The sequence below is a fragment of the Trichoplusia ni genome, chromosome 6 (genome assembly GCF_003590095.1).
Source record: "Trichoplusia ni isolate ovarian cell line Hi5 chromosome 6, tn1, whole genome shotgun sequence".
Taxonomy (NCBI): domain Eukaryota; kingdom Metazoa; phylum Arthropoda; class Insecta; order Lepidoptera; family Noctuidae; genus Trichoplusia; species Trichoplusia ni.
Window position 1 is genome coordinate 10,248,706 of NC_039483.1, and position 18,078 is coordinate 10,266,783.

Below are 18,078 nucleotides of genomic sequence, written 5' to 3' on the forward strand. Positions count from 1 at the left end.
TAGGAACACGCAAACTCATAACCCATATATTGACATTTCCCGTACATATTTGGTTGAATAGCTGCCATTGAACAAGCTTCCGAATGAGAGGTAATGCATAAATATGCATTAACGTCACAGAGCTGTGAGCGCGTCCCGCTAAGAATTTCATACAAGGAATATTGCTACACCTGCAGTAAAGCGTCATTTTCCATTTTTTCTTTCCGCTTTATGGTATACGTTATGATGTCACGTGAGTGACGCTTGAAGTTGAGAGGTTTCTGGCAACAACAAGGCTAGGCTGAGCTGTGGCGTTGAAATTATTTATGTCAACGGTTGATACTGTTGGTGGTGGGTACCTACTGGCTTTTATTACATTTTTCTAAATAGACTTGTAATCACGGAATGCAAACATCTGTTATCCCGCTTCTACATTGATCAAAGCTAATCAGAATTAGGTGCGAATCGTAATGTTAGTGTAGGTGGCGTGTAATGGGGATGTGGCATGTGTGAGGTGACTTATTCGGGCGGCTTGAGGCAATTTCGTCCCAAATCAAAAATGTACGAGAGGGCTATGCGCCCGAGCCAAAATTCTCTGACGTCATCCATGTAGGTACATCACCTACTTATTTTCGGAGGAAGAACTGAAAAAGCTAGCACCTCGGATGGTTTTCCGTTTCCTTTACTTGATAATTTTACCATCGTGCACCCAGAATCATTCTGGTTAATTTTTCCCGCTTTAAGGAAAATGGATGTAGCTTTTTACAAGGCAGCCATTGGTCTTCCGATCGTTTGCGTGCTCACTCTCGGCCACCATTCCGACCTCATTCATTCCCGGTACAGTAAACGCGAGGGTAAATCTTATATTTTCTTCGCCCCGAGCCAAAGGGGTTCAGCCACCATAAAAATAAAAAGAGAAAGTGTTGTTTTGATTTTTTTTATTCGCCTCAGCAGTTATTTTGCTATGCCCATTATTCGAATGTTTTCAACCAAAAATCGTTCACAAGCAACCTTTTAAAATATGAATAAAATATTAGACGCAAACCTATATTTATAATGGAATTTATTTTACATCATATTCTCATCTCAACCATATCGACGGCATGTTCATTATTACCTGCACTTGTACCTTACCAGGTAACTAATCGTTTTACCTAAATCTATACCTAACTTCCAACACCAGCTGTTCCTAGTTCCCACATTCCGTGTATTCCTAATACGGTCCCAATCTCCGGTGTATTAAAACTTATCGTAACGCTGAGCCGATATATTTACCGTTAAGGCACGTTAAGGGTTGGCTTTGCTACCGATACATCCACACCGGATTAGGAACCTGATATTTTTAGAATGTGTAAGTTTCCCACTTTAGGTCCTTACCTGAGATTTTGGTAGACCGTGTTTATTTAGACTGGCGATAGATTATCTGAGTTAGCAGTTATTGATCAGTTTATTTATGAAGTCTACTGTAAACGTTCTTAATGTATATTTATTATTTTCATCAACTATATCAACAGACAGACAAAATGAATAAAACCATCCCACGTCGATTCGACGTCTAATAAAACATTTTCCGGTGAATATAGATCGTAGAATATGAAATATCCTCGAATTTCTGCTGGATTTACTTAAATTTTTTTCTTCTCAAGGACATTCGATCACAACTGATCGAGCATATTCTGAAGCTTTTTCCTTTTTTTAAATGACAAATAGAAATTCTATTTGAGCCTGATCACAGTATCCTACAAACTCCTTTGTATATAATCTTTCTGTCATAATCAATTGGTGACCAAATCTTTCTAAATAGTTTGTAGTCATAAAAAAATTTCGCTTATGTAGAAGAGACCCCATCACGGCAATCCAGAAGTGGAAAGCAAATTCTCCGAACTTAGGGGTTCTAGCCTATGTTAAGTTTGTTTAGAAGAAATCTCATGGAGTCTAATTCTGTCGGGTATACTCGTAGAAAGAAGGCTTGCAATGTGATATATCGAAAGGGTCTTGTATATAAACTTTTGCCACTTACTTCTAAAGAAAGGTTATCTTATAACCAACAAAGATTGATGATGACATCTATCAGAAAAAAAAACAGTTACTACTTTCATCGAAATTAATTCAAGGTGGAAAATGAATAAATAAAATTATGGTCAAACAAAAACGGTTCTATACGGCAAAAAGGAGTTATGAGTATTTATTTAAATAAAGTATACTTCTATACCGTACCTAATAGCCCTATTTACTTTCTCTAAGTGACTTTTTTGATATTTCAACAAAAAACTTCGAAAAGGTCAAAGTAAGATTTAGTTACAAAGAAAACAATAACTGTTAACAAAAAGCTTTCTTAATGTTGGTCTTGGTACTAAAAGTTACATTTATTAGAAGTCTGGAAAGTACCCAGTATTTACTGACGGACGAAAAGTTTTGTTATTTACTTTTATTGATCGAAGTAATCTGATATTAATGTCATTCATTTGTTTTCAAGAAAAAGGTCGTGTATTGGTTTCACCCCTAGGTTTGCTGCACAATTAACTGAGTGATCAGTGCGTCAAATCCAGTACATGCGACGTGTCACGGACATTCTTTCGGAGAAAAAATCACCGAATGACCGCTTTGTGTTGGCAGGGAGCGTCAGACTCCTACTGACTAAATCTTACCGATATTCTTTCCTTTGCCCTTCTGGTACTGAGGCCACGGTAACAATTTCGGCCAGTCCCGCTGCCATGGCTCGGCCCCTAGGATTAGCATTTGCAGGGTCTGGATGTCTTAGTAGCATTACTTCAAAGTTTAAGAAGCCACCGCGAAACAACTATAAAAAACCATTAGAACGGGAGTAGTTTAAAAAAAAACTCCAACATCTTACCAAAAATAAAAACACCAACATACATTTCACGAAATATAGCATCAAACACAAGCTGCAGTTTCTAAACAAAGATAACTTGCCAACTTCCAAAAATAGTACCTAATACCCGAGCACCCAAGCAAGCATTATATTAAACAAGTTATCACGGTGAATCAAGTTATTCCAAGTTTAGTTTCATTCGCTTGCACATCTGAACTTGGTGTAAACGAACTAGGGACTGAACCCAGTAACGCACTGCGCACTAAGGATATTATAAGTAAAGTTCAGCGGAACATAACTACGTGCTTCGTAACTACTACTACTAGTTTAATTTACAAGTTTTTGTAATATTCCTCCCACTTTACTTTGTACTGTCTGTGCATACTGAGTCTTGTTTCATATTTTATTTCAAGGAGTTGAGTTTCTAACGTTTAGAGATGGATGTTTGGCGTATAGTTATTGCGACTGTATATTAAATAAAATGTTGTTTTTTTTTTTCAATTTTCGGTTGATTTAATGTTTTTCGGCTATTAATTTGACATTTACAATTCAATTTAACGATTATATTTTGCATTGAAGTAATTCAAAAAGCTCCTTTTCTTAACACTGTAATAGCAAGAAGCTATCTGAATATTCCAAAATAATATAAATAACCAAACGAATAGTTTCTCAACCAATATTGGGCCAATGTTTATGTACTCCAATATTTCTTCATAATTTATTCAGAGCCACCCTTTACCAACGTACACTGCCGGCCACAAAATTGACCAACAAATTTAATAATAAATAAAGAATTCATCGTGTTGAATAAATACTTGTTTTATAAAGTTATTCGTTTGCCGAGTAGAATTAATGTTTATTTGACGGTGATAGATTCAACTCAGCTTTGTTGACTTACGTGTCACACGGTTTTGTTTGTGTTAATAAATGAGAGTGTGCACTATAAATAATTGCTTTAATTTATTGTTTTTAATGTCATTCGATTTTATAGGGACTGTTATGTGTGTTTGTTAATCAATTTGTTTATACGGAACACTAAATCAATCTTGAAGCATGTGAGGATTGTTTGCCCCTTGCTCCGGGGCCGTGTAGCCGAGAATAGTAAATGAGAACTTGTCTAGGACTGATCCATATGAGTGTTTTAGGTTTTCATGACTCAAGCGTGTAAATCAATGAATTAATTAATAGACCGTTGGATTCATTTTCTTAATAAAAATAAAAGGCAACAAACAGCGAAGAATACAAATCTTTTCGGGTACTCGTATTAGTACTTCCTAATAGGTACTTATTTACAAGGAAAAAACAACAAATCAAATAACTTCTGAAATCCGATGCCTCAAAACCCAAAGTGGATTTTACCTAATTCGTCACAAGACTCATTATTCGTTTGGCGTAACAAAAATTAACATCAAAGAGGAACTGTACGAACGCAGTGAAATGTAAAATAAAGGTCGTATCGTAAGACGTATCGTAGCCCGCAGCCACTTAAGTTCGGCGGTTCAGACCAGCGATACGTCGCGGCCAAGAGCAAGTCATTACGCGTAATGCTAAAATATCCTATTCCCGAGCCCCACGTATTGAATACGCAACAATACGTTCCTTTCTCGCAATAAAGGTTTAATCCCCGGTGTATACTTTCCTTCGGCCTCTAGTGTACTTATGAGATCAAAAGAAATATTTGCTTTGCGCCTTTTTTTGTTTCGCCTGTACATGTGTAATGCATTACAGAGTGTCGTAGTTTGAGGAAGGAGCTATATGTATGGGAGCAAGTGCGAGGATTTTAAATGTTATCTTAGATGACAAACATCCTATCATTGATAAGGTACCGTTAAGTTTGTACCCTGAATCGAACTTGAATTTGGTACCCGTTCTGAAAATTCATTCAAGATTACTAAAGTTGAAATGTAGACTTATGCGTCTATTCAAAAGACTTGTTGACTGATGGATGCTCCACTCCAGAGACAATCTCGCACACTATCATTCATTCCACAAACTCCCAAACCTTGACCTTTTTAGGGTTCCGTACCTCAAAAGGAAAAAACGGAACCCTTATAGGATCACTTTGTTGTCCGTCCGTCCGTCCGTCTGTCAAGACCCTTTTTCTCGGGAACGCGTGGAGGTATTAAATTGAAATTCATACCAAATACTCAGGTCTATAATACCTTTAAGCTGTAACAAAAACAAACTTCTATGTCAACGCAATCAAAAGAAACAGCAATTTAAGCTGCATATTTTGAAACTCGCAAGTACTCGCAAGGGAATCAAAACCTAAAGGGTACTTCCAGTCGACCTAGAATCTTGAAATTTGGCATGAAGCAACGTTTTATAGCACACATAAAGGAAAAATTCCGAAAACCTTAAATTTTTAGTTACATTACAAAATATATATTTATTTTTTTCCGGTTTGTACGGAACCTTCGGTGCGCGAGTCCGACTCGCACTTGGCCGGTTTTTTATTTCAGTATTTATCTCTTAAATACTTGAATAATAGTGAAACCATATCTCGAAAATCACTAAATTATTCAAAGAGCCATTTAACAGTAAATAAATCATTTATCATTTATTACTAGCTCATATTTTTTTCGTTAAGTCATTAATTAAATTAGTTTCGTCGATTTATCGCCGTCGACAGCTGCCCTTAATCGGCTACGTGATTATTTTTAACCATTTTCTATAACGAAATCTTAATTGCTGAAATTGCCTCATTAATAACTTACGATAAAACAATTTAACGGCAGATTTTGGAGTTTACACTTGAACTTTGATGTTGTAAGCCCTTAAACCTTCGAGAGAGATTTAGAGCGATGACTTTGCAGAAATTTAAATAGAAATGAGGGAGGCCTAAGTAGCTGTATTTTTTGGAATCTTCAGTGTTTCACGCTGGGATTAATGATGTGAGGTGGTGTGATTTCGGTGAAGGAGAGAAAAGTTTTATAAAATGTTATGTACGACTTTCTTCTACAGATGTTTATGAGAAAAAGATTTATGTAGCGAGAAGCGGTAACACATGTACACCGCACTTGATACGAGAAGATTAACAAAAAGTACAAAGTATTACACGACATGCGTTGCTAAAACTGAGATATCTTCTTTCTTGTCAACTTTTCAGATTGTTCACTTCTCCGTCGCCACCAAGTATTGAGGTCCAATGAAAAAAGGTTTTAATAACAATACGTAACAATGGGCATTACAAACTCACGCACGACCTCAATTCTCGATATCGACAGTTGCATCCTCCAAACCGCGTGTGACCACAACTCGCCAGCTGCCAATTTTATAAACGGCACTGCATTTGGCAAGCCTGCGGCACTGCTTACCCGCACTGGCCGTAGCGACTATCCATCCGAACAGTTTTACGATCGGGAGTGCATGAGATTTGTTTCCAACTCCCTCCTGTTTAGGCTTTTATCACCAGTAAGTGAGCAGTGAACTTTCTGCCCGTTTTGGAATGAACGAGGACTTTGCAGCCGGTTTGGGGTATTAATAACTCCAAGACGAAGCGATGGTGCTTGGTTTATGCAAATTTAGTTTAGGATTAATTGGATTTTAGCTAGGTTTAGCTCTTGAATAGCATAATGAGTCTCTATTATAAATATATTTAAGTGTATTTTTAATATCAGGCCCACATCAAGAAGATAACAAGTTTCATATTGGAGTAAACTTTAGACGTATGCTTCTTGTACCAAGCTTTTTGTTTGGATCTGATCTGAAACTTAAGGCCCAAAAAAACTTGTGGAGGTCTCAACTAATCACATGAGTGACACATACTTGTACGAAAAAAGTTATCATGTACTATAAAAATATTAAATGGACATAAATTCCTGAAATTTCATTAGAAACTGCATAATAACAGCGCAGGAAACTTCATAATAACATAGAGAAGCCTTCAAAACGTAATATATTACTCATACATATAATTTTCTTCTTTGCCCCACATCGCTAATGACAATGTAGTCACCCATTTGCATGTCAGGCGGGTTATTATCTACTTCATCACTGTAACTGATTTATATGAAAACTCAAGGGCAAGCCGATAATGGTAATTAATGAATTTAGTTGTTACCTACGATTTACTTGAATTTCGTTTCTATGCCTTTATTATCGGTATTAATTTATTGCTATTAGCTGTGCCTGAGGGTTCACGTATGTATCGACAATTATGGCAAAATGTAACCTAACTCGTAATCTAGTTTCATCATATCCGATTGATTGGTAAAGCCTTAATAGTGAAACAGACAGATCGGATAACTTTTGCATTAATTATATGAATAATATAGGTGTATCGAATATGGATAATGCTATTGATACTTCTTGACACAAAGTATTATAATATAACTTCTGTTGAATATCGAGTCGGTTCCAGTTTTATCTTATTTGATGAATGAAATCTGTCGCCGCAGTAAAACAGTGAGGCATAGAGAAGTGGAGAAAATTCGCGACATAAATCCGAACAGCCACAAAGCTTTGTGCGCACCATTTATCAAAACTTCTTACGCAAAACGTTGAAGACATCCACGTTTTTCGTTGTTCCTAGATTTGAGCTAAACTTGTTCCTAATCAAAGTTTTATTGAAATTTCGCTTTGGCTCACGATCTCGGGCGTGCGGTTGGCAGCCTGGCTCGTTATATAACTCGGAAATTCAAGTTTTATAGACAACACGACTTGGGAACTCCGTTTTCTTTGTTTTAAAACTCTAATCTAGGTTACCGTGTATGCAACGGTCTATATTTTATTAGCTAACTTTTATCTCTTTTGGGTTTTGGAAATAGATATAATATTGTGTTGTGTTAGGTTTTGTGGCTGTAAGTGAGGTTTGAAAAGGAATATCTACAATTTAAATTTTGTACGAGCTGAACTTTGTGCAAATTCATGAAGGCAAAAAATACCTTACATAACGTAGGTATTCTTTTTCTAAGCCTGAACAACCAAGGTTTATTGAGGGAGTTAACCAACCAGTGAGTCAGTAGTTTGCAAGGCATATGGGCCAGCCGAGGTTCAGTCCAGAGACATAATATGTAACCTCTAGTCCTTATTAAACAGGCCTTTTGAGCAGGGATGGCGTGTATTAGCCTAGATCCTGTTTAATAATGCACGACTTAACCTAGAGTAGGATGATATTTAACGGTGGCTTAGGTACGTGGTGGTAAGGAAACACAGTTCATGAACTATTTGTAATGTTGTAGTTGGTAAATCTATGAGGTCGATAAATTGCATGCAGAAGAAGTTTGGATGAAAGTGTCCTAAACGCCATTAGCCACTATGCCCAAAGTCGGACAGATCCGAGAACTATGGAAAAATAAGGTTCTGGACCCACATTGTTTCGTGACTTCCAAAACAAGGAAGCAGTAATAACTAATTATTTCGAAGCAAAGAGAACATTCAAGAAGTCGGCTAGTACCTTTAACTTGCCAGTCTCATACTAATTGGGTGCAAACATTTGTCTTGTTCTCTAGCGCAAGAGTCTTGGATGACCGAGAGCAAGACGATTTACACTAATATACATCAGATTAGTTTTCTGGAAACTATAGAAGAAGAGAAAAGCTAAAAAGAAGGTAGTCCTACATCCAGCAGTGGTAACTCCAAGTTGACCTAATGATGATGATTCTGCTAAATTAAAGAAGGATGTAGCTAATACAGCTAATCTGTCAATTACCCTGCATACAACAGCCTACCAGAGTTATAAAATGTGTTCGTGGTTTGCAATAACCGTATTTCTAACAAATACCGTAGCTAATTATATTGACATTCTTAATTTACCGAATTTGTTGTATATACCTAACAAGGATAAAAGTTATTACGGGTCACGACCCGCCGTAATGAAACATCTCTTGATCAAAGACGGTATTACCATTACCTGACATGGTTCTTCTATTTTTACTCGTAAAAATAAACATACATAAGATAAAAATAAATGATATTCCGTAAGATACTGCTCTATACGTTGCTAGGCAAATTGTAAACGTTTTCTATTTTTACGTAACACAATCCCACACGTTTTTAGTAAGGTTTCAAATTTTTGATGGATCCATCGGTTTTCGTTGTGAGTTTTCAATATAAAACTGACGTCCGATTTATATGTTAACAGGGTTTTATTCTCGGCTTAACGGATAGCTGTAAAAATATATAGTTAGAGTTAGTACGCTGTTTTTTTGCCGTGTTTGTCAAGGATCAAAGTAATTATAATGGGTATTTTATTATAAAATTTATTAGCAAAACTGCTTTCCTAAAGAAACCAAATTCTCCGACTTTTCTAGAGTATTTTTTACTCGAATTTTCTCGGTTTGCTGCCATTAAATCCTCTTAATCTTCTAAATACCTTTTAATCTTGCAGTAATTGGGGAAAAATGTCGAGAGAAAACATTTAATAGGATAAAAGTTCAGGGACGATGTCAATGTCACGTTTCAACTTTCAAAAACTAATATACCACGACCTCACTAATCATATAATGTTGTTTGCTGCCACCTGAGTATTGTGCTGTCACTCCTAATAACACTTGTTTACTCAATTTGCTATCTTGTTTTCTGTACGTTAAAATTCAAATTCAGTTTCGCCAACATTTTTGAAAAATAGAGTCTGGCCAACATTTTTCCCTTAATTTAATTAGCATGTTGACAAAATAGTGACAACGAGGTGCCACGTAATTGTTGGTAACGAGATGAGATATACCAAAAATGTTAGTTTTAACTCCCTACGTCCCGGGTGAATCAAAATTTTGTTTATATTTCTAGTTAATTAAAAGCCCGGGACTCGAGTTTGTTGAACACCTAAATAAATACAACTTTGTTCTGTCCATCAAACTTTAGGCTTCATATTTTCATAGGAAATAGAAATATAGTCCGGATTAATGTTTAACCTTCCGGGAAATTAAACTATGTAATGTCAAGGATAAGTTGAACAAACTGAAGATGTTATGAGTTAAAACAAAAGGTAAGATATTTCGTACCTGACTTGTGAGTTAGTGGAAAATTCCGGAAAAAATGGAGAAACAGAAGTGCCAGAATAATAGGAACAACGCCAAAGACTTGAGTAAAATTTTCAGAATGAATCTGGTATAAACATTCGTATAAGCCAGAACTAAAAGACCTAAATCTTTACTCAAAAGTATTTTCTACAAGGAAATAAACCCGAACCAATATGTAACCATAAGACCCAGAACCACAAGTTCCAAGAGTAGTGACGTATTCACAAGCACATTCACTACGCGATGCATTTTACACGTGCGCTAAGTGCTGCACTTATGGTAGTAACCGCAGAGTATATAAATATTGTAGGCGCACACAATTGCCGTTGGAGGCCGTCGTATGGCCAAATGTAGAGTCAGAAACTAAAGGCCAAGAACACTACACCTGTTCACAGTCAAGAAAACTATTATAAGAATTTCAATAGCTTGGAGACTGCAACTTAGTCGAAATGTCGCTGAATACTTTTTTATACACCTGTACACGGCCAGTTTGTAAGTCAGATTATGTTAAATCAAGTGTTTTTGCTGGCAGTACTTGTAAAAGTATACAGATCGATATTCAGGACAAAAAGGGGTAGGTGGCACGCAAACACTTGTGTTCAATGTAATTAATTTGTTAGTGGTAAGTACTCGTATTCCAGAAATAGAAAATAAATTCTGTTATATTGGAAATGTTTGCCATTTGGAATTGAAGAAGAACAATATTTCCTAATTTAAGGCAATGTATGCAAAAAAGTGTAGGGCAAAAGGTAGAGGTGGATATCGAATGATAAAAATGAATAGTTTGATGAACAAAGCTACTAATTAAGCAAACGTTTTATACGAGTTGATTTGCAGCTACACGTGTGACAGGCAACTTTCAGTTTTTTTTTTAACAGCGATCAATTTCAAAACCTCTACAGATGTTAATTGGCACTTTAAGCGCCGCAGTCTCATTCTAATCAAGAATCTAAACCGTTTACGGCTCGAGTCCTTTCAATCGATCCCGACATGAATTGGTTTGATAAGGAAGGCCTTCACATGAAAACCTTTTTACGAATTTTTAAGGACTGAGCTCTTTTCGTATTGCCATTTGATGATTGGTGTATTGAATGGTTATAAAGATTTCTATAATTTAAATGTGATTTTCACATTTTATTTGATCATACTTTTATGGGTATACTTTACAGGATATATGATATGTAGCCACATAGGATAAATGCTTTGAATTTGCATTAGTTGAAAAAAACTTTTTGGAGACCTAAAATGGTATTGTAGTCACAGGCCAATGATGGTCCAAAGGCCAAAGGTCTTTTAAAGAGTCATTTCTATATATTTGAGTAATTCGTTTAGTTACTAACATCTGTAAAAATGTTCTTGTAATTTTTGTGCACGGCTAAAGGGAACTTAAGGGAATTCTCCATGACGTAGAGACTAGATAAAACCTATATATTTTAAATATAGAGTAATCATTTCTGTTCCAGTAATAGAAAAATAGGCGGTATTTTCAAATTACTTTGTTTATAACTGCTTCCGTCATTTATTTTAAACTTTATTTACCTCATCTTCAACTAGAACCTTGGGATGTAAAACAAAGCAGTGCAAATATTGCTTTTGTTGCCTAAAATAATTCATTATAAGCAATTAATGTTGTTAAACAATTATTAAATTCTTGGAAGCGAAACTTACCGCGAAATTATATTGTATATTAATGCAGGAAATATTTAGTCTACAGTTTGCCAACCGCGAACCCAAAGACAACAAACGAAAAGTTGGCAATTTGAAGAGAAGTCTGACTAAAAATAGATCGTCACTGTGAAAGGATCTTCTTAATTAAATTTAATGGGTTTCAAAACAGAAAGACGAAGTACTTATTCTCAGATAAATAATGAATGTTTTATTTCATTTACAACACTAATCTATTAATAAGATGTTTTCACGCATCTATATTAAAAAATTAATGAAAATTGCTAGTTACCAAAACCTTCACATAATAATGCATTTCCTGCGAAAAGTAGAGTTCTGAAAATGAAAAAGTATCTACACGTTAAGTACTTGTCACTGGCAGGAATCGAAAACAAAACAACTTTAGCGAAGAAAACTAAATTCACAAGTTTACGGCGCTATATTACGAAGGAGTAATAACCATCTCATTTCCACGTCCCGAGGGCATATCTTGTTACTTCAGTATCTCATAACATTAATAAAACATTCCGTACACATTGTACCGAACTGAATAAAAACTTTGAACTCAAACAATATTCTGCTTCATACATAATAAAAACTACTGGACTGTGAAACATCAGACTATCTCAACTACGTGAAGGACGAAAGAAAGAGACAGCTTCACACGAAGTGATAACTCTATCTCGCTTTATCTGATGGCGAAATTTTAACACTTAATGGAGTGTTGGATCGTATCTTGTAAGCGAAACAAAGTAAGGACATGATAAGTGAATACATAAGTTATAAGGACGATGGCCGGGAGCGCTACTTAAAGATTAACATCACAGCTGGTCAAGTGCACGTCTCGAGAAAAGTACAGCGCTTTTGTGATACTTGCGAATTGATGCAATAATAATGGCGCGTGAAACATTATGAACGTTCATTTTGATATTCTATGAATGGAGAAATCATAAATCTGATGAAATTACGGTCACAATTTTGTGCCAAAAGATATAGAAAGAAATGTTCACCGACAAGTAACGCTATTCACCGAACTTCCATAAGTTTCAGCACCATCTATGAACGAGTTATATTCGTATTTTTATTCATTTAATAAAACCTAAATACTCATTTATTTTAGAAAACAACCTGGCGTCCTAGAAAAATCCGTAAAATTGTGCTTACAAGCTGTTCAAGATACCTTGTCAGCCTTGTCAACAATATCTAAATATTCTCCTACTTAAATATTGAACAACACATGAACCTCAACTTGAACCCCATACTTTTACTTCACAACCACTGTAACGCACCACCACTGCGCCAATCAATCAAGTAAAAACCCTGTTCATATCCAGCCTCACGGTTCCGCCGGTGCCAATAGGGAAAAGGTACATGTATTAATTTAACATCCCGAACGTATTGAATGCTGACCTTTGGACTTTAATAATTGTATTATACCCTTGAGAGGATACAACAGGCTTGCCGTTAAATATGCATGCAAAGCCTAACAATAGACTTAGCACGAACAAAGTACACCTTCACCTCGTGTTCTCGATATTATGTCCTTGGCCCGGCTTCGGCCATTTATTAGAACATTAAAAATTCGCTCGAGTCCACACAAACATTATACCCAAGGCCCCGCTATGGGATTTGCCAAATCGTGCTGTTGATAGTCGCAAATAGAATTTGGCAAGGACGCGCAGGTTTTAAATGTAAATATTAGTTTTAAGTTATGTTTGAATGTGTGTAATTGAAATAGGTTTTATTTTATTATTTTATCCATTTGCTTAAACAAAATATAAGTAGGTATCGTCGATAGATATCGTCGTAGGATTCCTTGAAGTTCTCAAAGTTATGTCGTAAGATGTATGTATCAAGACTTACTTTTACGTCTATTTCTATAAATCATTCAAAAATGCTAGCATAGCAACAGAACTAGCTCAATCAAAAACGTTTACATAGGTATAAGATTTTATAGCATACAAAAACTAAACTAAGTTTAAAATTAAACGGGTACTTTCTATTCCTTCCTGATTCTAATAGAGCTGGAGACTTGAGATACTTGAATAGAGTAATTAAATACGCATCGATTAGCCGTGACCACTATCTGCGTAACGCTAGAGGGAGACTGGAGACCATTAATTACATTTAAAAAGGATAATAAATCACGTGCAATTAATCCTAGTTCGTTTTACATACGGAACACTGACGCTGTATCCCAGATCATTAATATGTATCAGAGACTTTAAAATACTAATTAGTGTTAATTGAAGATGACAATTTTAAAATTACTTTTATATGGTGTTAACAGTAGGTGTTATTCATGAAAAGCTATATTAAAAATGTCACCGGCGATATTTCTGTGCAAAGAATATTTGACATTCATTTATGGTGCTTTTGTGGCTCTACACGACACGGTTGGATTTGTACGCACGAGGTGCAGGTTCTACCCAACGCAGATAAATTTCAATATTAGGTTTCCATGTTTTTTGTACTTTCTTTATTATTCAAAAATCCCACTAGAAGAAAAACATCGTTTAAAAAACCTGAATTCCACATATTTTTACAATCTGAAATTCCCGACCCGCAGCGAGTGATATGGGAAGAGGCCTGATCCCAGCAGTGGGAGGTCTATAGGTTCCAGCCTCTAGACTATTAATGATTCCATTATAATTATAATACTAGTCTCTTTGACGGCAATGTCACGAAACATTGTATTTTCAGGAGACACCTACAAAAAACAGAAGGAACGAAGACGAAATTGTTAATAGGAACTTTCAATAATAATAAACAATTAACTGACACATTCGAAAAGATTATTTTATTTCAATAAAGGGACACACTTACTATAATTTTTCAATGTAACATTTAACATAATTTTCTGTACATTTACTGCGTGTTATTGAGTTCCGGGAAATTACTCCAAGTGGTGGTTACATTATTATTATACTTTTCCTTATCACTCATTCATTTTCATTATAAGAATAGTCATTAGCCCGCATTACTTCTTTCTGGTATATTTGTGACCGTCCATACCAACAGGGATATAAAAAAATAATTTTAGTAATTTTAAAGACGTTTAGAACATCTTAAAGCATTTGGCATATTTTGGTTATTTGTTAAAACCGAACGAGTTTACTACCGTTTACTGATTTTGATTTTGATTTTAAAAAATGGTGATTACTTAAAATGTACTAAGCATTAACACTGGTGAGATCAAAAATCAATCTAATATCGACTCTAAGTCATGCGCTAAACCGACTCCTTTACTAAAGAATTAATACATCGCGAGAGCTTCACAAACACTCAAGACACATGCAAAAAAATATCCAGACTCAAAGCAACAGAATATAGCATTCGTGGTCCACCCTAACACTTGTCCTACGCAAGGGGCGAACCCGCGACATGTCGCATACAGCGGTTTAGGCGTGGGAACCTTCACCATTCGCCTGTCGGTTCAGTCAAAATTAAATCAACATTTACATAAAGGCTATCTTAAATTAAAGTACAGAACAAATAACTTTTATTTCTTCTAACAAAATTTGCCAGTCTGTCCGTTATAAGCTTATTCGTAATTATGAACTCCCACGACCATCCACGTTTACCTTCCATGTTGTAACTTGAACTGAACTAGTAAACGCCCACATTCATAATGTTGTAATATAATACTATCAGATGTACTTAAATTCAGGCTGATAAAGGTAAGGATGCTGTTTTAGCTAATAATATTAAAAAATATATTTTTCAACGCCATCTAGTGACCAATTAAGCAAAGCTTTTATCGTAAGTTCCAGAAAACTGATAAATGTACTCAGGTACATAATTTGAAATACATACATGGCATAGATAAACATCACTCAGACACAGAACAAATTATCACACTCATCACAACAAACAACAAACATTTGTCCTGGGCAGAAATTGAACCCGCTACTACAGTCAGAGCCACTAATCAATAAACCAAAGCACCTAAGGCTAGTTGAAAGTGACTGTTACTGGACTAGTTTTTTAAGAAAAAATAGAAATATTCGCTACATGAACTCTCATTAAAAGAAATTACTAAAGTAATTTAATCGATCGAAATCTACACTAGAATTAAAGGATCTATATATGCAACTCACAGTTACGCTAATTTGAATATTCACCCGAGTATCACGTGTGAGCACTTTAAAAATGATGAAGGTTCTACTATTAAGGCACGTACTACGAATATTGGGTAGTTTCGAATAAAGTCGATTACTACGATATGACAGACAAAAATTCGTTCAAAAGAATGTGGAACTTCGTAATGTTATGCGAGCAAACTTATATAACTAATATTTGCGTAACTGATAATAAAAATGAGCGTATAGTTTACAAGTAGTAACATTTCTCGGGCCATTGCCTGTGAGTGGGCTACTGAACAATCTCGAACGGTCCCGGATATTACGGCAGTGTTTTGTTTCTACATACAAAACACACACGTATTTCATTCTCAAATAAATGGTGCTCTGTCGGCGACTGATAGTTCTTGATACAAGGCATTGGGTTCCTGATATGTGCGTGTTTGTGAATATTGCGCGACGGGATTTATGCTCGACGAATAAAATTAGTTTGGGTGGAAATCCTTGAAATATGTCGCGATTTTTGGTGGATTCTATAGCTATATTAGATTCATATGTATTTCTATAAGATATTTTTCTTTTATAAGGTGAAAAACTTATGAAAAATAGATATTTGTTGTACATTGAGGTGTGACTTACATATGATATATGCGCGCATACAAATATAAAATTCTATGAATACATATAATGAAATCAAGGATAAAACCAGCAGCAATATTACCTGAATCTCGGTGAAGGCGCAAAGACTAAGAAAGAAAGAAATAGGAAACCCGTAGAGAGCTAATCACTTATTTCATTTGTGCACACTTGTCAATGATGAGTCACTTATATTACTCACGATAATTAAACCTTAGTTTTTTCGTCAACAAAACAAAACTTCATAAAAAGTATGTTTGAACTTTGTCAGAAAAGAGTTTAGTCTAGACAGAAGGAATCTAGTTAGGTAAGAAAATAATCAGGCAACTCTGATAAAGTTAACTATACATGAGTAAACCCTACATGTTTTAAAAAATATATTTTTACGTAAATCTTTGAAAATCCTTAAGCTCGCTAGGTACGTTAATAGAAACGACAAAGGTAAAAAAAAATATGTATTATACATCGTACACGTATTGCTTCAGAAGTTGTAGTAAAATATAAAAAATACATAGGTGTATAAAACATACCTACCTACAAAAATATACTTAACGAGATATTGTTTAGATGATACACATAGATTATTCTTTAGGCATACGGATGGTAATAAAAACGAATAAATTATAGCTTCAAAATTATACTAATAAAACCAGCTAGCTAAAACACGATTCCAGAAATATAGAAAACGAGAAATTAGTTTATGCAAAGCTGATAGCATTTAGCATTTATATTATGTTATACGTACATAATGACTAAGTAAATTTAATAATATTTTTGCAATAATTTTGAGCGTCAATTTGTGAAAATTGTTTCGCGTTAAATATACGTAATGGTAATTAAACGCCTAATAAGCAATTAATCTAGTAGGTACTTTTATTAAAAAAATAAAGAAAGAATGTTTGAACTGCCCACGTATCATATTAAAAATGCAATTAATAGCTAATGTGTTTAAACATTGATTGCCTCAAACAGATTGAGTCGATATCTATAAAATTATCAAAGCCACTGTTATCATTAATCATCCACAATACCTTTTATTTGTAAAAGTGATTGATTAGCCTGTAAACCTATCTCAATTTATTAACCTGAATAACCATTATAGAGAACCGCATATTATATAGAATTATATGGTCGTAAAAGTTACGGAAATAAATTTATTCGAACAAAATTATAACGAATTATGGTGGTCCAATTTTTTTTTGATATTGGCGTTTTTAAACGTCTTTCTGATTTTGAATAACATTTTAACTATAAATTTATGTAGTAACTAATGAGGTTTACCGATATATAGATGATGGTATGATAATTTTAATTAATATTGCCTTCGTTTTTGTGACACAAAAAAAAAACAGTAATAAAATGTGACAGATTGTTTTGATTAGAAACGGTTTGTCAACTCCAAAACTTAAAGTACAAACTCACCGACAAACATCCCCATTAATAATAACAACATTGTTAATAATTCACTTCACTGTTCTTCTGTCACATTATTTTAAACTAATAATTCACTCAAGTATTAAAACTTTAAGCCGTGTCACATTACTTTTGGCAACTCGCGAACGTCTTCGGTTGGAGCGCGTGGAGACGTGCGTCCGGCCCGCGCGTCACTTGTCAACTGCCTGATGTTCCATGATAAGATACAACCCGGGGTTGCTAGTCGAAATTTGCGAGTACCTACAACTAATTTAATTTAGGCAGAATCAAATTATTCTGTCGCGCGCTAATGTGTTGTGGTTTTAAATAGTTTCCTGTTCCTCAGAGTGATGGGGGAATGAAGAGGTTACAGATAAGGGGTAGGTTTCTTTGTGACATCATAGTTTGACGTGCACAGGAGCCTAGTAGGCATGATGTGTATTCAGTGAAGTTGTATAATTATAATATGTTAGGATATAGTTATATCCATTTAAAAACTGTTTTGTAA

At 35.0% G+C, this 18,078-nt stretch overlaps 1 protein-coding gene across 1 annotated transcript in view; it reads right to left on the bottom strand.

Annotated features, from left to right (window-relative positions):
* LOC113494852 overlaps positions 1–17,768 on the bottom strand; it is an 81,059-nt gene extending 63,291 nt beyond the window's left edge. Inside the window, exon 1 of the mRNA XM_026873353.1 lies at positions 17,580–17,768. Within this exon, the coding sequence (XP_026729154.1) occupies positions 17,580–17,610 (31 nt within the window). The 5' untranslated portion in view covers positions 17,611–17,768. The remainder of the gene's footprint in view (positions 1–17,579) is intronic.
* Positions 17,769–18,078: the final 310 nt, after the last annotated feature.